Source organism: Pteropus alecto, unplaced genomic scaffold (assembly GCF_000325575.1).
Source record: "Pteropus alecto unplaced genomic scaffold, ASM32557v1 scaffold62, whole genome shotgun sequence".
Taxonomy (NCBI): domain Eukaryota; kingdom Metazoa; phylum Chordata; class Mammalia; order Chiroptera; family Pteropodidae; genus Pteropus; species Pteropus alecto.
Window position 1 is genome coordinate 3,136,664 of NW_006432491.1, and position 24,492 is coordinate 3,161,155.

The window sequence follows — 24,492 nt, forward strand, 5'->3', positions numbered from 1 at the left end:
AATTCTCAATGGTGAGTTTTGGAAGATGTTGGAAAAAAGAACTGCACTTAGGGCAAATATATGTATTTCAGCTTACCATTACTCACATTTTCTAAGTTGTTTGAAAATTGAAAATTGAAAAATCTCTTCCAAATATCCAAGCAGTGAGCATCGGGAATCCTAAATTAAAAGAATGGCAGAGGGCAATGACGCAGCACTGAACCGGGAACCGTGGGCACTTGCAGGACTGCGGTTTGCCGCGGCACCTGAGGAATGTGATCCAGCGTCAAGACCACATGCCGCGGAGGCGCGCTTCAAGCCCAGGCACCGGCTAGGGCAGGGCAGCACTGGCAGGCACCGCGTGGCCGGAAGAGAGCAAGTGGTCCAGCAGAGCAATCTGGCTTCCATCGTTCCGTTCGCTGCTGGAAGCGAAGCAGCAGAAGGAAGAGCAGCCGCAGCGGCGGTGGTGGTTGCTGCTGGGCTGTGCCGAGTTTGGGAGCCCTGGCTAAGTGTGTCTCCCAGGGAAAACGCAGCCCCTGCCCAATCCAGGAGGATCACATTACAGGGCCGAGGGCACCAGGTGGCTATAGAGGGAGCTGGACTCCCAGGACCCGGAGAAGCTTGTCACACTGCAAAAGCCTCTCTGTGCAACAAATGTGCTCTTTAGGCAGCATAATGCAAACAAATTTTTCCAGCTTCCACTGCACATTGTTTGTGGACTCCGGCCTTTTAGCCCCTAGTTGTCCTTTTGAACCTCAAGTTGATTACTTATTTATCGAATCCATACAGAGGAGCGTTTGGTCTTATCTGATAACATTACCAGATCTTAAAGGGCAGGCAGAATTCTAATTAGTTGATCTGGGAACACATAGTCCTTCCCAGTCTCCAAACTTTGTTTTCGAAAAATGGTTTCATTTCCTTCTATATATTCTATTCTATAGAATTTCATTCATATAGGATTCAAACCAGCTACTTCGGATTTCTTCCTTTAATATTTAATGTTTAAAACTATGTTTAAATCTCAAACTCATATACCTACTTGTAGAGGAGACAGAATGATAGACAAACATGTTTAAGTATGTAAAGCAGAACAAGGCTGAGACACTTCTGAACTCGGTGGCTGCGCTGTTGGCTGCGCTGTTGGCTGCGCTGTTGGCTGGAGTCTCATTTTTCATGAGCAGTTTTAACTGGCCACGTTTCACTAGGGTGAGCGGATTCTCTCCAGGGACACTGGTGAAAACAGCAGCCTTCTTAAGTTAAACATGCATTTTTTGATCACTCTGTAAACAAATATTTGAGAAAGGTTTTTGGTTTTATCTTTAAGGACTGAAAAATCTCAAACAAATATCATCCCTAAACTAGCACTTTTAAAAATGTAAAAGTAACAGAAGAACAAATTAAAACTTGGATGGTCCAATTTAGGCAACAATCCCAGATGACCAGACAAGACTACAAATCTAGTGAGTGGAGTGCTAGTGTTGTCAAATTGTATTAAATTTTATAGTCTTTTTCCCCCAGGAAATTGTCAGGCCCTTTACATTTTACTATAGGTGAATACTGCCCTCTTTTGGCAAAATGTTCAAATTTAAATATGTGAGGCTTTTGATTAAAATATGATCAGAAGAAAAAAATTAAATCTCCATGAACAATTTAACATACATTAATCTTTAAGTATGTTTGATGTTGTTAATGTGTCTTTTATTGTCTAAGTATAGCATTAACCAAAAAAGCCAATTTCTTCTTAATTCCACTCCTATAATTACTATGCTCTTGCCAATGCTTGTGATTTTGGAGTACTTAGATGAGACATGCACATTTGTGCATTATGTTTTCAGTTCAAAATATAACAGACTTTATATTCATAGAGAATTTTTTCCAGAAGGAAGAACTAAAAATTTGTACTTTAGAATGCTAAGTTGACATTCAATGAGGGAAAAAAAATCTGATTACCTACTCTGGGTATAGGGTGAGAACTGTAAGGCACAGAAGAACCAAATGCATGACACAGCCACTATGGAGACTGTAGGTTTGACAATGCTCTAGGACAACTCTCCATTAGAAAACTAATATATGTTCTAGATATTATGAAGTTTCTAATGCATCAATGTGTTCAGTGCAATAGGACATATATACAAGAGTCCAAAAATGAAGTGAAAATGAGGAGCCAGAAAGGTAAGTAAGCAGTGAAGGCTGGTCCAGCTCGAGTATTTGCTTAACCAAGTGAAATTAGCTTCAGATATTGGGATAGCAGGGGTACGGGAAAGAGAAGAAAAAAACTCTTTCCTAAATGGGGAGACTTAATTGGAAAATCTGCATTTCCGTCAAATTCATTAAGGATGAACTAGAAATAATCCACCTTAGCCCTTTCCTCCATCTACCCAGATACTACAGGGAAAATTGCCCATTTCAAATCTTGCTATGAGGGAATAAAATCTCCCTGGAGATGTAATATCACTAATTTTTTTACATGGACTTTTAGGCCACTATACCTAAGTGGTTAGAAATACTTAAACCAAGAATTTAAAGGGATCATGAGCTAGTAGTGCTTCTGGCAAGAACGAACCAAGTCTCTAATAATTCTCACATATAAAGTTTTATAATACGAGCTCAGTTGAACCCCACAAAATGCAAGAAAAATGGAGTTATGAAACTAGCCATCAGAAACATAATGAACATAAGCTTACCTACTGGTATTCAAATATTGGAATGAGATATGAGAAATATAAAATAATTAGGTTCAGTGTGTTTAAAGAATTGGACATATTTGAATAGAAAATTATAAAACCAAGCAGATTTGAAAAAGCAGAACTAGAAATTAAAAATTAACATGTTAAAACTGTGTAAGGGTTTAATAGTAAATTTAAAGCAATCGAAGGAAGAATTAGTGATTGGAAGATATATTTGAACAAATTCTTTAGAATGCAATGCTGAGAGACAAAAACTTGAAGCAATATTCGTAAGGAAAAAAAAAAGACCAAGAATTTCCAGAACTGATGAGAGACCAAATCACACAGCTACAAAATACCAGGTAAGATAAATTATTTATTAAAAAAAAAAATATATATATATATATATATGTGTGTGTGTGTGTGTGTGTGTGTGTGTGTGTTATATCTCAGCATAGTATATGAAACTAGAGAATTATCAATGCCAAGAGAAGAATATATTATTTTCAGACAGACGAAACTAAGTTAGCTACCCGCAGTCTTTCATTAAAAGAAATTCAAAAGGATGTACTACAGAAAAAGGAAAAAATGAGCAGGAAAAAAGTGTAAATGTGGGAGTAAAGTTAATTAAGCATTGATTAAATAAACATTAGTAATGGTGTACAATGGAGGCTTAAAACTTTAGAAATAAAACATATGATTCACTAGCATATAATTCTGAGGTGATGACTTCAGAATTAAAGTGTTCCAAAGTGCTTTGTATCACTTAGGAGGAAGATAGGGGTGTGAATAACTTTAGACTTTGATAATTTGGATGCGTGTATTAAAATGTTGAGGATAACCAATAAAAGAACAGAAAAAGAGAATAATGGACAAAAAAATAGGAGAAACAATAATCCTAAAAAAAGGAGAAAACAAAAACATAAAACAGATGTATAGCACAAAATATTATTCTATAGTAATTTTTAGAATGAATGTATGAGTAGAATGCTTCAAATAAAATTCACTGTCCAAACATTTTTGAGAAACTCAACTATATGTCATTAATAAGAAACACATTTTAAACATAAGGATACAGAAAAGGTTGGAAATTAAAAAAAATACAATACTAACTAGATACAATAGCTACTAACCAAAAAAAAAAAACTGCTATAAACAAAGAATACAGAGTCCTTAAATGTTAAAGTTTCAAATCACCAGACATAGCAAACCTAAAGCGTAGTATCATCACATCAAAATATACAAAGCAAAAACTGAAAGAACTACAAGGAAGTGATATTTCATCATCAAAGTGAAAAGTTTTGCTAAAAAACTGATGGTGTAACACACACACAAGTTGTTTAGACTATATTAGGTTTTAACAATTAAAAATGATTCAACTAACATTTATAGAACACTACTCTGAACTGCAGAAATGTATATATGTATATATATGTATATGTGTCTGTGTGTGTGTGTGTGTGCATGGCACACCAAGCCATTTATTAAAAATGACTAGAGGTGAAAAAATAAGAAATAAGGCTGCTCTTGTTCATTACTTCTATTCAGCACTATACTGGAGGCTCCAACCAACAAGTCTGGCAAAATAAAATAAAACTCAAAGGAAAAAATGAGCTATCTTTATTTAAAGGTGACTTGATTTTCTATTTCTTATAGAAAACTTACAAGAATCATAAGGCTGTGCCGATTTAAATAATGTACAGAAATCAATAAAAGGAGCAAAATATAATTTTAATGAGTACAATGGCATTGAAAAGTACAAAATATCTACAAATAAATCTAATAAAAGAGGTCAGAGATAAAACTGTATATTATTAAGATATTTAATAAGACCTAAATAAGAGAGAAGTACCATATTCATAAATGTAAGGACTCCACATCATAAATATGTTCTCACACAAATTGATCTATAAATTCAATGTTATTCCAAATGAAATCTCAAGAGGATTGTGTGTGTGTGTGTGCTCACGCGCGTGTGTGTTAATCTCAGAAGCTGACTCTAAAATGTATATAAAAGTCTAAGGGTCTAAGAATAGCCAAGAAACTTCTGAAATATAAGTTGAAGGAACTTACCTTACTAGATCAAGTATTATACATTTATAGTAAAACAATACAGTGAAGCAAAGGGATCAATGTATCAACTAATAAAGAAAGCCTAGATACAGAGCAAACATAAGAAAACAATTTATAATAAAGTTAACATGCAGTTCAGAGATTTTTCAAAAAATGGTGCTAAAACAATTGATAAGGTAAAATGAAGAAACTGAACTATTATTTCTCACCTTACATGAAGAGCAATAGCATGTATGCTATTGACTTAAATGTGAATCACAAAAATCGTGGGACTTTAGTTAAAAAAAAAAAATATATATATATAGACTTATATATATATATTTATGCTAATTTTTTTCATGATCTTGGGATTGAGAGTATGAGAAGATGAATTGAACACAATCAAAACTGAAAATGCCAATTCATCAGGACACCACAAAAAAAGATGAGAACAGAAACCACAAATTGAGAAAAAATATTTGTGACATATTTAACTGACAATGGATCAATATCCAGATTACAGAAGGAAATCCTACAAGCTAATTTTAAAAAGAATCAACCAAATAAATGATGAAATCCTTGAATAGGAACTTTGTATAAAGAAAACCTAAAATCAATAAACACTTGTAAAAAAACTCTCTTTAGTAACAAAGCCCATATATCACTTCATACTACCAGAGACAAAACTATCAAATGTAGGTGAGTATATGAAAAAATTGAAACATTTAAACAGTGCTAGAAGGAACATATAGTGTTATACTATTTTGGCAAACAAAAATGCACAATCTAGTAAAGGCGAATAGAAACTTGTCCCGTGACCCAGTACTTATCCTAGATATATACACTAAGACTCTTGCACATGTATAGCCACAAGACATATTGAAGAATGTTAAAGATTAAACTTTTTGATGGAACAACAAGTGTCCATCAACACTAGAATGAATAATTAAACTGAGTTGTGAATGTAAGTAACCTAACTATATACAATGCGGACCAACCTCAGAACGGTAATGTGGAATGAAAAAGTATGCTACAAAAGAATGCATATAGCATGATACACATATATAAGCATGCATTAAGCCGAATAATATAGTTTACAGATACAAGCACATGATAAAATACTATAGCAAAAAGCAAAGTAATGATAAACACAAAAGGGTTACCCATGAGGAGGTTGGAATTAAGATGAGACTGGGAAGGGGCACAGGTAATGGTAATCAAGCCTCGTGGTCAAAACACACATTTAAAGCAGATCCTCACAAAAAAAAAAAAAAAAAGTCATTTCCTTCAACATCATTTTGTTATGAGAAAAAAATTGATTCCTGGCAGATACTGTTTTCTGTGTGTGCTCTGGTTTCCTCCCACACCTCAAGATATGCACTTGAGGTGAAATGGCATGTCTAAATTGTCCCAGTGTGTGTGGGTGTGTGTAGTGCACCCTGCGATGGAAGGATGTCCTGTCCCGCCTCGTGCCCTGAGCTGCTGGGATACATTCTGGCCACCCACAACTCTTAGCTGGAATAAGTGGGTTGGAAAAGATCTTATTTTCATTCATCTTCTTAAATGTATCACTCATATCTCAATGTTTAATATCATCAGTGTTTCGGTCTTTATTTAGAAGTATGTGACCAGAAATAGAAGGTAGAAACTTAACTCTTGTTTATATCAATTAGCATATAAAATTGGTTTCATTATACATCATTTCAAGTCAGTTTCCAAGAACTTATCAACGATGCTGTGACTTGCTGTATTTACATGTACACTGAATTATTCCTTGTACTTTACACATCTTATGAATAAGCTTCAGATCTACTGAATATTTTATAAAAATAATTTTTTTAAAAAACCCTACACTCCTTAGAGCTGGCGATAGTCAAAAGGAAATGAGTTGTCCAAATATAGACAACTGGGTCTACAACCATGCTACCCCTGAACAAGCCCGATTCCGTCTGATCTTGGAAGCTAAGCAGGGTCGGGCCTGGTTAGAACTGGGATGAGAGACCACCTAGGAAGACCACGTGCTGTAGGTGTAAAAAATAAAAAATAAGGGATTGTAAGCTGACAAGGTCCTTATAATCTCTGAGGTCAATCAAGGGTTGCCTTGCCTAAAAAAAAAAAAAATCCAGACAATTGTAACTGTAATTCAGCATATATCCATAGATGTAAAGGTTTTCTAAATTAAAAAAGAAAAAGCCACGCCACTGGAGAATTATGCTTAATTATATGCAATTGTTTATTTAAAATAATTTTCCAAGTCTTCCCATAGTTTAACAGGTTTTGCTTTTATTCCCTCAGACAGCTAGAAACCAACACTTACATTTTTCATATTTTATTTTAATCACCGTATATGCCATTTTAATGGCATTTTCCTTTATTAATACTAGAATGAAATATATTGACCAATTAAGCAGTATAGATTTATTTTCTTAGTAGTTATGCTGCCATTGACAAACTTCTCGGGATTTATCAGATGCTGAATGCTATTTCGAGCTGACTCCAACTAGCTGTCTGACTTAGGAAAACCATGCTACTTTCTTAGGCCTACTTTCTCTTGCAAAATAAGACTGGATTAGATTATTTCTATTCTTTTATCTGGCTGTAAAATTGCATGAATATATTCCTCACCATTTTCAATTAATTCTACTTCATCTTTATTTGCTACTTCTCCACTTACAAAGCACGATTACCTATACTCAAGTAAACATGAATGCATTAAAAAAATAAACACAAACCCCAACGTATTCTTAATCATTCTAATATTCCATTAATAGATAAATTTCACTTGAATTTTCATTTTTTATTTCTACTTCTTTAAAGTCACAACTGTAAAATGAATGCATTGAAAAAACGAAGATACATTTCAATGACCAAAAATATGCAATGATCACAAAATCTACTTAATACTTTGCCAAGGTCAACAGAAAAAAAAAAAATGAAAAAGTCAATCTTCAAATTTATCCTTAACAAAAACTCTCTCCTGAACAGTAAAATCATCCTTTAAGAATATCAGTGTTTCCATATCTGGACCACAGCTCCAAAAACAACAGTCTGTGTGTGTCTGCACACATGCACATGTATATGTGTGTATTGTGGGGGGGCTGGGGGTGGTAATAGATAAAAATACCTGGTCACCAGGAACTCAAGATCAAAATTCTAAAACTAACATTTAATTCAATATGAAATCAACATTTTTAATAGATGACAACTTATACATTTTTTTTTTCCTTGATAGAAATGAGATGGGGCATTTTTAAATAACAGCTTAGTAATCATCTGAGAAAAACTGTGGAGATACTCTCAACTCATAGCCTCTGTCAGTCACTGGTATAAAACAAATAACCTTTCATGAAATTACTTTCACACGACTAAAATATGCTCATTTACTTGGGATAACTCATACTTAGAATATTTCAAATACTTGTTGGTAGATATGAATTACCAGAGTTGAAATTTTTGAAACCATCTATATATTACTAATAGTTGAATCTTTGCAGAGAGATAATCCCTTCACTGTACACTGATTGGGTTTCTTTAAACATATTTGAACAACTATTGTAATAGTGATGCTGGTGGTAATAAGTGACACTCTCAAATTTTTCATTTTAAAAATATATAATCCTTGTAATACTAATTACTAAATATGTTATACGCGTATACCTTCTGAACAAGGAATGACTGTTTTCAGGCCCTAATTGGATGAAAAGAAACTAATAATGGCATTCACTACCCGTGTTATCACTGATAAGCTACAATTAACATTCAAATGATGGATAGTTTAAGTATGTGACATTAAGCAAAAAATGAAAATCATTATTTTACCAAAAAAAATAACAAGAAAAACATGGGAAGAAATAAAATGAGCACAACATAGGTCCCAAAGATTACACTATGACTCTAAACTACATACAATTTCTGTGAGTATTTCTTCTACTACAAAGATGCATTTTAAAGCAAATGTAGGCTAGCTCAGCCCTACCTTGTCAAAGATAAATACTCAGATGAACTAGAAGTTCCACTTGCTAAAGTGCACCCTGCTGACCAAATCTGCTCTGGCCGTGCTACCAAACATGATCCAAAAAGTGGCCATCACTGGTACTTATTCACTCACCATCTGTGCTATCAACAGTCATAGAACGATGGATTTTTTTAAACTAAATACTTTATACAGTATATTACAGAAAAAAAAGTCCTAAATATACTATCTTCTAAAACTCAAGAGAGTAATATAACCTCATTATTTTTAAATACTGAAAATGTAAAGGGTCCATACAAATTAAGAGTTGTATTAAGTATATACTTTTTACTTTAATCAATCACTTGATGTGCTCTTAAAATCTCTATGAGAGAAGCGAATATTTTCCCCATGTCTTTTGGCAATAGATTCAAAAGCAAAAGTAGCAGTGCTGTTGAATTCCATGAAACTTTTTTTTAAAGCTAAATTATTCAATATCTGTATTGTTATTGCACTCATATATGCCCGGAATACATCTAGAGTAACTCAGCAATAGTGACTGCAAAAAAAAGTATGGTAAGTGGGTCTACAAAGTATTTGATTTTGTTAGATAAGAAAGTTTTCATAGAGGAAATGCAAATAACTGCAATTCAAATAAGATCATATATGCTTAACAATTATTTAACTTTATATAAAATTAAATCTAATCCTCACGACTACAAATCTGTAAGGAATCAGAAAAGGATTTATAGTACACAGTCTTGACTATTGTTGCATTCCACTCTTGAAGTCACTGAGTTAAAACAGTAATTTTTCCAAGATTTAAAGAAAAATATATTTTATAAAAGGATTTTTTAAATCACTGAATACATTATTTGTATTACTAAGACAGAAACAAGTTATACTTTTTTCCCACTATAATTCGCTCTGAGAGAGACTGCTCTCCTCTTAACTTCTAACAAATGCTACATTTTCAAGACTAAAGGAATTATCAGTAGGCATTCTTTCTTCTTGATTTAAGTTATTTTTCTCTAAAATATGTCAAGTAAGCTTTTAAAGATTCAGGGAGGGGGAGCTTCATGATTTTTTCTCTCAGTAAATTCTGAGGAGGCTCCTCTGGTTTCATGGCTTCACTGTGATCTTTATCTTCCTCTTCTTTGTTATCTTCTTCCATTTTTTCATCCTCCTCACTGTCGAGAGGCTGAGGAATAAGCTGATTACCCACAAACACATAAGTGTTAATTCTCTGTTTAACTCTCTTTCTTTTCCTTTTGGGTGGAGCCCGTTGAGGAATCCCCTTGGCCTGCATCTCATCATTTATGAAATTTCTAAGTGTGCGTCGAATGTAAATACGAGCCAAGTCCTGTAGATTCCTGACAGCACAGGGGGCTAAAACAAACAAACAACACGCACAAAACATAAACAAAACATATTATTCATTTCCCCACAGAACAAAATATATATATCTTTTAGTGAATGTTAGAAAACAAAGAAAGAATAAAAATTCTGACTTTCAAATAACAAAGATTTCAGGTTGCTTCCCAAATGCCAATCACCATTCTAAATACTGAGAACAGTAGACAGTGCAGAAGTTTTTATGTACAGATGTGTATGTCTCCATGTATATTCATAAAAATTCTTTGGAAGGAAAAATAAGAACTTATAAACAGTATATGAGAGTTAAATAGGGGACAAGAACGGCAGAGATTTTTACCATACGTATTTCTTTTATACTTTTTGATGTGAAAAAGTCTATTAAAAAACTCAAAGGCAACATTAAAACAGCTGCCTGAGTCTAAGCTCTAAAGCTATGATTTTAGATACAAGCCTGTGTGTACATCACAAAGTTGAAACACATCCTTTATGCTTCACTCTCATCTCCCACAGATAGATAAATGCATAAATAAGCCCTAGAACTACATACTCTTCTTTGTAGCCTGTTCCAATACTTTATACATAGATAAATAAATTCTCTAGTTTTTACCTAAAGTTCATTTCTCCCCTGGGAAAATTAAACTATTATCTAAGATCTTTCTCAAATACCTAAGCAAAACAAAACACAATCCTCCTCAGTTAAACAGCATCAAAAAATCCTTGTTTGTTTTTTATTTCTTTACTTTTGGTACTCTTTTCTGCATACCTCCCTTCCAAACTTGTTATAACATTTGAAATCCTGCCTTGTGTAGTTACTCATATACGGTCTGTCTTTGCCATCAGACTGCAAGCTCTAGGAGGGGAAGAGCTGTGGCATCTCCCCTTTGTACACCCCACAGGGCCCTGTAGGAGCCAGCCTTGCACAATACAACATCCTATCCAAGGCTCACGGCAACAGCCTACCATACCCAAGTACCTGGGGCTATGGCCAATCACAAACTGGATACACCCTGCAATAGTAGATGCGGCTTTTCCTAAAACCCCAGAGTAGGAGATCTTTTAGACCAGTTCAAAGATCTCTCAGCATTATTACATGTGAAGAAAAGAAAAATCTTTTCTTATAAAATTGTCTTTTTTCAACTCCCTACTGAAACCTAAAATGGAAAAGAATTCCAAAGATCTATATTGGGTAGGTTTAGCTTGAAACCATTTTTTTTGTTTGGACCTCCGCCCAACTATATGAAGTGGAAACAACACACAACAATTTGAGTTCAAGTCCTATTTCTGCCAATGATTAGTTTTGTGAACATAGGTAAATAAAAACAGATATGAGATCTCATCCCTCATGTTAAAACGTGTAAAATACCACCTACTCTGCTTACCTCCCAAAATTGTTCATTAAGTTATTTAATATTCATTCAACAACTATGTGTTAAAATATATGCCAGGTATTGTTAAAGAACTATATGCTAGAATTGTTAAAGTTATACAGAGTGGATGATTTAGCCTAAGAAAGTCCCTGATTTCATGGAGATTATGTATTTGGGGGAGGGGGTAGATACAAATAATTATGGGGGAAAAAAACAGGGAATATGGAAAAAAAACACACCAATGATGTAGAAAGTAACATCAGGGTATGGCTACTTTCAACTAAGTAGTCCAAATGGTCTCCCTGATAGTCACGTCTGAGCTAGGATCTAAATGACATGAGGAAACGGCCATAGAAATATCTTGAGGCAGAGGGACTATCAAAGCCCTAAGAGGTAAACAAGCTTAGCAGATTCAAGAAGCTAAAAGAAGGTTAGTGTAGATGAAGTGTAGAGCAGGAAGAAAACACTAAGAGATCTGATCATGCACGGTCTTGTAGGCCTCGGTAAAGAATGCACATTGTATTTGCCATGCAGCGATTGGAGGGTTTTAAGAAGGCAGAGGTTGTAATACAATGAAAATGACACTCTGGCTCCTCTGTGGAGTATGGATTCTAATGAAAGAATGCAGATCAGCTGGAACACCCCAGTGATCCAATGAGATGTGACCACACTTGATAAGAGATGGGAGTAAGGGGGGATGGCAGTAAAGATGGAGAAAAGTGGACAGATTTGAAATATATTTTGAAGACAGGATGGACAGGGACCTGATGTGGGAGTTTGGGGCCCAATCAAAAAGGCAGATGCCAATGTCAATTACTGACCATGACAAAGGGGAAGAACAGTTTGGGGAGAAGAAAATACTTGTTTAGTTTGTGTTAAATCTGAAGTGTCTATTACATATCAAAAATGCAGATTTCAGGAACAGTAATGACAACATTTTATATGCAATAATTCACTTAATGCTAAATGAGGAAAATGAAGTAGAGAGAGGTTAAATAACTCGCTCAAGGTCACAGAGGTCATAGGTGACATGAATTGTGACCTGAATGTAGGCATGTGACTTCAGAGTCTATGCTCCTTTCTAATCAAGCAGTTAAATATGGCTGGGATTTAGGAGCAAGGTCAGGAACAGAGATAGAAATGTGGGAGTCACCAGCCCATCGTGACAGGCAAGGATTAGGAAAGCAACGACCCAAGAGGGAGTATAAACAAAGAAAAGGCCTAGAATTGTGAGTGAATGCTGCAAAAGAGGAGGGTAGAAAATAAACCTTTCAGAGTTTTGGAAATTATAAAGGAGTTAAGAAATAGAAGCTATAATTAGTCTTCTCAGCTGTCTCTTGAACTTCTCTCACATTATTGGTATTCTCTTTAAACTCCTTAATTATGTTCTTTTCTCTGCCAACACTGTCTGCTATTCCAGGGACACTCTTACAATGATGAACTTTTCAATCCCAAACTGTCAGAATACCTGAACTTCATAAAGAACCAATTAGACTCAGAGTTGAAAAGAAGTCAGATTTGACTTTAGTAGCTTCTAACACTCATAAGTACAAAAATAGCATCCACATGAGCTTCATTTCAAAGTTCTTCTGAATGATACAAAAACTTCTAGATAATTCTCAGCCTTACCTATTCAAAAATCCCTAATATTTTTTATTCTTTGACACTCCCATGCTTCCAGTTATAAGAATTTAATAGACCAGATAATACTAATCCTGACTGCTATAAAATCTTATTTTGAAGTTTTCACTCCATAATTACAATTAAGGTTATCTCTAACACATACGTGTAAGCTCTATTCATTTCCCAAAAGGTAGTCTCTATACAGATTTTATAAGAACCTAGCAGTCAAGCACTTTCATGTTCATTTGTTAACATAGACTGAAAAAGACATTTTATTTAGGTCAAACCCTCCAATCAACCAGTTTTGGCCATTTTTACCCTACAAAAAAAGCAACTTCATATAGCTCAATGTGGTACAGCGCCAAAATTTATGGAGTCTCCTTAATTCCTTGTGATACTGTGATTTATAAGAAATATACATTTGGCTTCCCATTCCTGACACAGAGCTCCTAAAACACTTGAAATTTCCTAAATAAGATCATAAAGGGGAAAGGAGTTATATGAGTCATATTTTGTTGTTCATAGGAGTTCCTTTCAACCCCACATGAGTTTATGTTAATAAGGTGACTTTGTAAACCCCTAAGGATACTGGGCTGGTTGCCAAGGGGAACAAACCATGTGATTAGAGAACTGGAACTTTCAGCACCCTTCCCCTTTCCCCCCACAGGGAGGAAACAGGGGCAGGAGATCGAGTTAATCAATCAAGTCTCCATAAAGAACCCTAACCAAAAGGGTGAACAGAGCTTCAGGGCTGATGAACACGTGGAAGTACGAAGCAGGTAGCATACCTTGTCCAATGCATCAATTCCATCTGGCTGTTCCTGCTTTAAAATAAACTAGTAGTCTAGTAAGTAAACTGTAAAACTTTTCCTAGGTTCTGTGAGCCACAAACTATCAAACTCTAGGAGGTGGTCACGGGAACCTCTAATTTATAGCACGTTGTCAGAAACACAGATGACACAGGATGTGCAACTGGTATCTGAAGCTGGAGGGAGGGGGAAGTCTTTTGGGACAGAGCTCTTAACCTGTGGGGTCTGTGCTAAGACTGGCTATGTCAAACATAAAAGATTGAAACACAGAGCAGTGCTTCAATTTTTTGTGAACATCAATGAGATCATAGACACCTCATTGGTATTCACAAAAAATTGAAGCACTGCTGTGTGTGGAAAAATCCACACATCTGGAATACAGAAATACTGGTGGGTTGTATGCAGAGAAAACAGTTTTCTTTTAGTTTGGTATAGCATTTTTTCCTTTACCCCTCCTAAAGGGCCTGCCCTGAACTTTAAGCACTGTGTCCTTATTTTTAGACTGTTCTATACCAAAAAAGAGAAAGGAATATGCCTTTAAGTTGAATAAAAATTAGTGATAAATCTGAGGAACTGTTACTTTTTTTTTATGGTAGTACAAATTCTTTATTAAAGAGGGTATAAATCATGTGACTCAAAGTCAGTGTGAGTGATAAGGGCTTAAGTATACAGGCATAACTTGGGGAACTGTTACATTTTAGTAACTGCTCACACGAGCAATTCCATAGCTACAAAATACATTTGGCAAAGGATTTACATGTATATTTTCTTAGGGGCTTTTGGTACTAACATTCTTTCATATTTTAACACCCTATGATTAATAAAATAATGTTCTCTGACCAGAAAGCTATTTAAACAAAAAATGAAACTTTTCTTATTCTCCACATATTCTATTAAATTTTGACAAATTTTCAAAATTTTTTCATTCTATATGAAAAAATTACTATATGAAGTAATATAAGAACATTACTATATGAAGTTATTTTTTAAAAACTCATAATTCTTAACTCATTTTTTATTAGAAACTTTCAAATATAAACGAAAATAGAGTTTATAGTATAATGAATCCCATATACCTGACAGTCGGCCTCAATAATTATCCCTTGTGGCTAACCTGACTTCATCAGCACTCCCATTTCCTCTTCCTATCCCCACTCCATATTATTTTGATAAGAAATTTAGACATTATTTTACCTATAAATATTTCAGAAGTATGGTGGACTTTTATTTTTAATTTAGGCTCTTCTCCCATTTTGTCCTTTTCTACCAAATTTATTCCTACTTTACATTCACAGTTACAAATGTCAATAAACCCAACCAATGACAGTCTTATTAACTACCCAGATCAATCTGTGTTAACACCCTTAAAAATGAGGAGGAACAAAAATGCTTGTTTAAAGCACATCATCATCCATGCCATTCTTAAAATGTGTTACTATAAAACCACATTTACAACCAAGACTCTTCTAAAGGAAACTAAATTAGGAAGATTATCAGATAAAAAGAAGAATGCTGAAGGTTGTAATAGTGTCAATTACAAAGTAAAACACTTAAATAGCCATTATGCAGAAATCTACAAGGAACTCTGTAAGTAAAGTTATATATGATGCGCATTATGCTTATGGTTAGGCCACTGTCGAAACCAAATTGTCAGGGAATTTTTTCATTGCTTCTCTTTACAACTCTCCAACCAGTTTGAATAGGCTTAACAAAAGTGTCATAAACTATAATTCCAATACTTGGAAAATAAGGAGGGAAAACAGTTTTACTTTGTTACTACTGTTGCTTTTAGCACAGAGATTTTAAGTATTCAATAATTATAGCATAGTCCACTATATACTATGTAGTATATACGTTATACATATACACATACACACACACACACACACACACACACACACACACACACATAAGTATATATGTGGAGAGGGGTGTATATAGCCAACAAGAAAAGTAGACTTCATTGAAATAATAGCATAACTCATTTGAATACAAGTGACAATTACTTAATTCTAGGTCTAGAAAGAAAGAAGTCTCTTTTGATCCCAGAGCATACCCAAAATCTATCTTTTTTGACTAGACTGGAGTTCAAGTCCTATTTCTGCCAATGATTAGTTTTGTGAACATAGGTAAATAGAAACAGATATGAGATCTCATCCCTCATTACGATATGTCTACTTAGAAGTACGTACACTGAGCTCTACTTACCCACGTTTAGAGGGTAAGCTCACACAGTAGGGGGTTTAGCCAGTGTTGTGGGTAACTGGCTGGGTAAGTCTGTCTAATTTAAGGGTGGAGACTTAAGCCATATTCTCCCACCTACTTTGGTTGGTAACAAAAGCTGACATTTCAATTCCTAGCTTTCTGATCCCAAGTCCATCTTTCCATTGGTAAGAACTTGAGCAGGGATAAACAGGTATAATTTACTGATCCTCCCCAAATCCCAACACTACTTTTTATTAAGCAATTATTACATGCCAAGCACTTTAAAAATACTACTTCATATAATTCTTTATATCATTCCAAAGGGCCATAAAATCAGAGCTCAAAAGAAGGTAAAATGAAAACTGAAAATAAAATTGAATCTCTTTACAAACCCAGGTTCCTATGATATAAATTCAATTAAAAAGCAAATTAAAGCAAAAGTTCTACTAAGGTAAGGTTCATTTATTAAGAACTTCACTTAATGGTTTCTTCTTCTTTCTTAAGGTCTTAGTAGCTAGCCTTCAGTAAGCTGATCACTCCCTTTTCTGAAATACTTTTCTTTCTTGGTTTCAAAACACTGTGCTCACTGTGTCCTCCCATCTCTCTGGCCCTTCCTTTGCTAGTACATCTTCCTCCATTTCATCTCTGAATTTGGTGGACCACAGGTTCAATCCTAATACCTCTTCCCTATATCTTTACTCTCCCCTAAGTGGTCTCATCCATTCTCATAGCTTAAAATGCCATCCTTATGTTGAGGATTCTCAATTTATACCTCCCTTGGTAATAAGATATTCTAATCTCAAGTGCAGTAGGTGTACACTCACTTGACTACCTGATATTTATATGCTAATAGAAAACTCGAATATGGCCAAAATAAAATATCTGATCTTCCTACACCTATTTCCAAACTATTCCACCTGCAGTCTTCCAAACATCAAACAATGGTACCATTACTCAGCTAGTTGTTCAAGGCAAACTTTAGATACCTCTTTTTCCTCCATCAATACTTCCTATATAGTCCACCATTTTTCTACCTTCAAACAACTAACTCTATCCACTTATAGCAAGGAGTTAAATTTATTTTGTTTAACTTGCCCCTTCTTGTCATGTTTCTGTGAAGGCAGCTAACGGTGTCTGGTACAAGGTAGGGGCTTTATCAAAAAAGAAAAAAATAGTTGACTAAACCCACTGAATATATTACTGCATATATATTTATTTCTTCATAATCATATAGTTCATTAAATGCTGAGCATCAAAGTTAAAGTCACAGTTCAATGGGAAAGGACCAATGGTTACTTACGGAGTCCCACTGAATCTGGTTTGCCATTATCATTCTTACTTGGTTGCACAAGTGGAGCAAATGAAACAGCAAGAATATTTTTACTTTCCCAAGTGTTTTGTCCAGTTCGCATAATTTGTGTTAACTATTTAGAGGGAAAAAAAGAAATAGAATAGCTTAATTTTGGAAATGTAATTGCCTTCCAGTCACAATTTTGTTTTAATGAAATAATTGCCAATGATTGCTATATAATCACTTGTATTTGAATGCAACCAAATCACTTTCATTTAAGTATTTACTATAACATAATACAGAAGGAATCACAAATATTTGCTGTTCAAGATAGATATTTCAAGGCAAAGAGAATATCCAAATATGGCCAAGTGACTGCATATCATTTTTGGGGTCTGATGGCTTCTAGTGGTATTATTCCAATTCATGCTTGCCACTGGCTCCGAAAATATGTTTCACATAGGTTCAGTTGTTTGGTTAAAGCATTATGTTAATAAAACCATGTTTTGATTACTGTACTAGTGAGTCAACTTCAAGATCTTCCATGATGGTAATAAGATATTCTAATCTCAACTTGATATTTCACAAATAAATGTAATTAGTCACAATAAGATTAGAAGTTGCACTTACTCAGCAAACACCCGCCAACAGTCCTTGGTAAAAAAAGATTAGCTCAGTACATGGCTTGATCAAGTTAACATTTTCAATTTATATTATAAAAATCATTATTATATTTTACATTTGTATAACAATACATAACAATATTTAATAAAACATAAATGGAAAGCCATGTTTTAGTATTGCCGAAGCAAGCACAAGCCATGTTTTAAATGTCCAAAAAATATAGCTTTAAAGAAAAACAGAAAAGACTGTTTATCTGAGAATCTCAACTCTGGAAACAGTCAAGTAACAACATTTTTCCAGGAATGTTTTTTTATGAATGTTTTTATATTAGGTCTTTTTAATAACTGACAAATGATTTGCTGCAAAGCACAGTACATGAAAATGGTAAAATCTACTCGGATGCAAATAACATGTTGTGATGTGAAGGGATTGCTCCCCCCAAGATATATAAACTCCAAAACATCATGCTAGGTACCAGGCATCTTAGAAAATCTAGCTTCTACCATATAAACCACAAGGTGTTTTAAACATCTCATATTTGGGTAAATATAAATATTAAAAATATTTTTTAAAATAATTTTTATAAATTTTTAAAGAATTTGCTTTTGAAAGATCCATTTTCTGAATAAAGTAGTATTTCATATATATATTATACTTAACAATTCCACACCACAGCAGGCAAATGGCTGAAAAGTATTTTCAAATGAGTCTAAACAAAGATTTAAGATTTACTTGTTACTTTAGTGGAGTTAAGCAGTCCGAACCAAACCCCAAATAGTATTTCTACTTTATGTTTCTATTTTATATGTTCAAGAATTAAAGAATGTCGGAAATGGAGCAGCTAGTAGAGAGTGTCACATTCAATGTAATGCCTCCAGGTGAGAAAAGGAGGGAGCAGCTCAGCAAATGCAATAGTGTCCCTTATCAAGAGGAGACATGTTCCAAGACCTCCAGTGGATGCTTAAAACTATTGATAGCATTGAACCCTATTTATAATATTTTCTTCCTATATATACATACCTATGATACAGTTTAATTCATAAATTGGTCACAGTAAGAGATTAACAATAACAGCTAATAATAAAACAGAACAATTATAACATACTATAATAAAAGTTATGTGAACGTGGTCTCTTAAAGTACTTTATTGTACTGTACTCACCCATCTTCATGTGATGATGTGAGATGATACAATACCTTATTAATAGTTGAGACCTTTCACCTTTTCACTTAAAGGAAGCACTTTATAGCTTCTCTTTGTCATATCCGAATTGCCATTACACTTGCATTTTGGGGTCATTATTAAGTATAAAAGTTGAACACAAGCACTGCATTACTGCAATAGTCGATCTGATGATAACTGAGTCGGCTACTAAGTGACTAAAGGACAGATAGTGTATATATTGTGGATAATGATGGACAAAGGGATGATTCATGTCTCAGGCAGGGCAGAGCAAGAAGGCTCAAGATTTCATCACACTACTCAGAATATCATCCAATTTAAAACTCAAAATTATTTCTGGAAATTTCCATTTAATATTTTTAGACCATGGCTGACCATGGGTAACTGAAACCAAGGATAAGGGGGGACTACTTCACCATATAGGCAGTAGCTAAGCTCTGATGAAAGACCAAGTCTCTTCTAATCCTAATATAGGAATCTTTTCTATATCTGCTTTGGTTAAATAGTTAAGAGTTCATTTCAAAGTTTTTCTATGTAAACACACCTAAGAAGAGTATTTCTTCTTTAAAAATTGCAATGTACTTTTACAGATATTATACTTCCCATCTTAAACTAATATGTTTGTTTCTTATGCCATTAAGCAAAAAGACAGTAGAAGTTACCTGATCTTCTATAGGCATGACTAGAATGCCTCCAACTTTTAGTAATATTTTCATGTAGTTTTCATGGTCTTTCTGGACTCCAGCTCCACAATAAATTCGATCATACTGATGACTGTCAGATGCTATCTGGAGGCAATTACCAACCACAAATGCAGGTTCACAGAACTCAAATCTGTATGGAAAAACAAATATATTTTAATTCATTTAAAGAAAAAAATTAATGTAAAAAATTAAACATAATCCAGTTCTTTGAAATAGTGAAGTTACCAAAATTAATTCTAAGGATAAAATATCATTGTGAAATTTGACTGAAATATCACATTTGTAAAGTTTAACACTGATCAAATATATTTTATTATCAACGATACAGTATACATATTTTGAAAACATAACCTATTTTTTGCCACACTGAAACCTCACTGAAGACTTAAAAAATAAAAAGCCCATCACACTACAATCTTGTGACACCCCACGAATGATATATGATAACAATGAGAATCACAAGGATTAAAAAAAAAGAGAGAGAAAAGGCTTCACTTTCCACTGCCCTTTCCAAAAAAAGCTCAGGAGCCAGTGGAAATGGGAAGGGCTTGTTCAGTATTCATCTGTGCTTGACATTTTTGCTGCAGTTAACAGTGGCAAAGCTTTGTCAGGAAGACACCAGTATGACCATATACCCTTGCAACCACTAAGATTAGGGAGATTTTCCTAGTAAATTTTAGCAGAGCTATGTTATAGGACTGGGACAGAGAGCAGAATGAATAGTGATCTTTCTTACTGCTCCTTTGGCCCCTGAGGTCTCCCTGTGCAACCAAAGAAGAAATATGGTTTCCAAACAAAGGCATTTTATCCTGATGACTTGTTCCTGGTTACAGTGTTGGTTCATGGTATATAGAGTTGTGCTTTTACAAAGTTCCCTATTTAGACTTCTTTATTACTTAAATTCTGACAAATCTGAAAATATTCTCTAATAAATGACATATAATTAAAACCTCAATACTCTAATAAAACATGTAATATTTTTTTTAAATTAATAGAATATCCTTTTACTTTTAAGTTGATTAAAGTTAATATGACCACACAGCAAAATCAGGCTATCATTTGAGGATGAAATTTACATTAAGTTTCAGCATGCAGTGAAAAATGATACTGATTGAATCACAATTATTTTTACTTTGTAAAACATATCCTGTTCTCTGGTAATTAATAAACTTATTACATAGTAAGTTGCCATTAAAACTCATTAAAACACATTCACATTATGATCCCTGATTAAGAGTTTAACAGTATTCTTGTCCTCAATTTCCTGTCTTATTGGTAAAGAGGTGTAGGAGTGGGGTGGGAAGGGTTGAAGGGGTTGGGATGGGGATGAGTAAACAATGTATACCCATATCCCCACACTAAAGTAGTATATGCCCATTATTTCTTTTATTGTAACTAAAATTTATTTTAATGTCACTGCTTACACTTTTCAGGTCTCCCTTCCAATGTTTGCTCCCAACAAGGCAAGATCGGTTCAAGCTCCTTTAAAGGTCATGTGGGGCTCTGTATCATCCTAGTGTCAAAGTGTCTTTCCAGACTCATTTTCTGTCTCTGCCCTCCACCCACAATTACTTATTGTAGCCAGATTTAATTATTTGCTTCTAATTACTTAGAGGAACTATCAGAGTGTTCCAAAACCTTATAGCTGTGGTATGTGCTGTTCCTTTGACTGAAATACTCTTTCTTCTCTTCTTCCCTTGATAAATGCCTACTATCCCTTCCACATACAGTTAAGATATTAATTTTGCAATGAAATCTTACCCAACTCTTTAACAGTATCTAATTCTTTCCACTTGCATAATAACACACAAGAGTGTAAATTTACCTGCTTTAGAAACTGTTTAATTTCTCTTTCATACTCAAGATTAAGTATAATTGTTAAAATATAACCAAAATATATTTGGTAGTTTAATCACTTTACCAAACTCAGAAAAAGTAGTTCTTTAAAAAGTTAGACTACTATTTTCAATGAAGTCTGTCCAAAAATTTTCATTCTTATAGAGTCACTTTAAGTAATTTAATTTTATAATAATTTAAGTCAGTCAATTTTCAGGATGTGAACAGAAAACAAACAATATTTTGAATTATTAAACCTCTTTTACCATCAAGTCTATTAAATGAACTCAAAAATATTCTTATAGTTTTAAAAGCTTCCTACTATTTACAATCGTGAGTTTACAGAACTGTTTCCTAGGAAAACACAATTACAAGTGAACAACTTGAAACTACTTCTCATATGAGTGATATTTTATACATTCTCATTATAACAAAATGAATTAGAAAAAATGTAATGCCCGACTGTAAAATTAAATGTGTAACTCTGATCAAGTTACCTTGTGTACTAGTAATTAGCAAAATTCATTATGTCAAATACTCTTTATTGAGCACCAGTTGTATGTAAAGACTGGAAATACAATGGGAAATCCTCATGCTTACATTTGTGGAAGAGACAAACATCAAACAATCTAATTTACAACTATGACAAATGCTCTAAAGGAAAGAAACACAATTCAATGAGACTGAGGATGAAAGGAAGCTAACAGATCTGGGGAATCAGAGAATGGTCTGGAGAAATGAGAAGCTATGATCTTAAAAATGAGGCAGGACAATCTAGAGCCACACTATCCAAGATGGCAGCCTTTAGCCACTTGTGGATAGTGAGCCCTTAAAATGTGGCTAATCCATACTGAAATGTACTGTAAGAATAAAATTCACCTGGAATTTCAAAGATTCAGTAAAAAAGTAAAGTACCTCAATCTCTTTTATATGTATGTATATGTGTGTATACATGCATATCTTTCTACTTATCACCTGTAAACAGGAGTTTCAAAGACTTTCTCCTTAACACAATCATCCCTTTGAAACATTCTCCTTGTTTTCCTGCTATCTGTGAATATTTCTTCTGAATTTTAATTGTGTCTCATTAACCTATTCCAGTCCTCAAAAAACATTCACTAACTAAGTGAACCATGTAAGAAACATAAATGTTTTGTCAACTTTGCCACCTACCAACTTTGAATATGAACCCAAAGTTGAAAAATTAAACATTAATCACAAAAATCTCAGGACTAGAAACTTGCCCAGAAATAAAAAAACAAACAAAAAATAGACACAAATGCCTATGGCACTCTACCATGATGGCTCTTGTTTTACTAAATTGGTTACTATAAATAACTAGCTTCATGTTACAGAATACATGTGTTTCCCCCCAAAATGCCAAAAGAAGGAAAACCCAAATAGTAAAAGAAAACAAACCCTTGCCTTCAATGAATAAATCAACTAGATAACTGAAAGGTATATTTTGGGAGCTTTTCTGAAGATCTTAAATAAGCCACCATTATTCTAGGAAACAACTTAATGTTTTCTCTTTTAACACAGATCAGAACAAGTATACTTGCTTCTACTTAGGGTATATTACAAAGGATCATTATAGAGAAAAATTAGATCCCTAAATTCATAAATAATTTCTACTAGTGCAAATAGGACATATGCATATGGGGTCTTTACACTTTCATTTAACATACTTAATTACCTTTACAAGAATACTCAAATTTGAAAGTTTAATTGGACTTGAGACAATATTCTAAAAGGATTGGACTATTTCTAAATACAAAATAGTAAAACTTCAAGGACATTAGTAAAATTCAAAAAAAAATTGTAATATTTTGAAATGTTGGCACTAAAATATCTAGAATAAAATAGAGAATTCATAGGCCAACCAAACACATTACAAGAAAGTTGCAACACAACCAATAACACTAGTTATTTAAAAAATGTCTACCAGAGAGTGTTCTATCCAAGGATTATTTATTAAACTTAAAATTATGACTTGAACTTTTCCACCAATAACACATGAATCCTTCACATTAGTAAAGAAAACACTATTTTCAAATTGCATATACTTACAACATTATTTTTTTCATATATACGTGGACTGTGGATCATCTTTCCTACTAAAGGACTTATAGATGAGCTTTTTATTTCTGACTAGGTACACAGTTGAGGATACTACTTAGATATTTTGTATTCTGACACTAAAATTATGGTTTATTTTTATAATAGCATTTTGTGTAAATAAATTCATACCAATTGAACTATTTTTTCAAAAAAATCTGATTAAAATTTTCATAAATGTTTATGTATATGCTCATCTCCATATATCATGTTCATATAATATATATCAAGAGTAAATACTGATCTGAGACATAGATGATGGCTACCAGGTTATCAGAGTAAATTATAACTCCTATTAATTCTTCCAATGTAGAAAAGAAAGTAAAGAAAATATTTTCTACCTTAGGCTTTTACTATCTTCTGAAAGCTGCATCTTACCTAAGTTGCAGTTACACAAACTTCTAGAGGCAAAGGACATATTTAAACCACAGATACAATTTCTGTATAATCTGGAAGACTGTAGCAATAAACTAACCAGAAATTTTCAGGTCATTATACAATAGTACTAGACTGTTTATAGATTTACACATAAAATCTACATTCAAAATCATGAAAGAGAAAATCCAAATTCCACCACCTTTTCACATCAACCACACACTAAGTGAAATCTAAGAAAGAGGAAAAGAAAATACTAAAACAGCAAGAGGTCTAGCAAAATGATACTTCCTAAGTGGTTATAATTCTACACAAAGAAGTACAGCTTATG

The 24,492-nt window shown here is 33.7% G+C and overlaps 2 protein-coding genes across 4 annotated transcripts in view; both read right to left on the reverse strand.

Annotated features, from left to right (window-relative positions):
* PXDNL (peroxidasin like) overlaps positions 1-387 on the reverse strand; it is a 495,544-nt gene extending 495,157 nt beyond the window's left edge. Inside the window, 2 exon segments of the mRNA XM_025043730.1 lie at positions 223-290; positions 292-387. Of these exon segments, the coding sequence (XP_024899498.1) occupies positions 223-290; positions 292-387 (164 nt within the window).
* Positions 388-6,906: 6,519 nt separating this feature from the next.
* The window catches only part of PCMTD1 (protein-L-isoaspartate (D-aspartate) O-methyltransferase domain containing 1), a 65,317-nt gene continuing 47,731 nt past the window's right edge, over positions 6,907-24,492 (reverse strand). For all 3 annotated transcript variants that reach the window (XM_006907459.3, XM_025043727.1, XM_015585948.2), the window contains 3 exons: positions 19,791-19,962; positions 17,331-17,454; positions 6,907-10,038 (listed from right to left, as the gene is read on the reverse strand). In XM_006907459.3, coding sequence (XP_006907521.1) covers positions 9,671-10,038; positions 17,331-17,454; positions 19,791-19,962 — 664 coding nt within the window. In that variant the 3' untranslated portion in view covers positions 6,907-9,670. The remainder of the gene's footprint in view (positions 10,039-17,330; positions 17,455-19,790; positions 19,963-24,492) is intronic.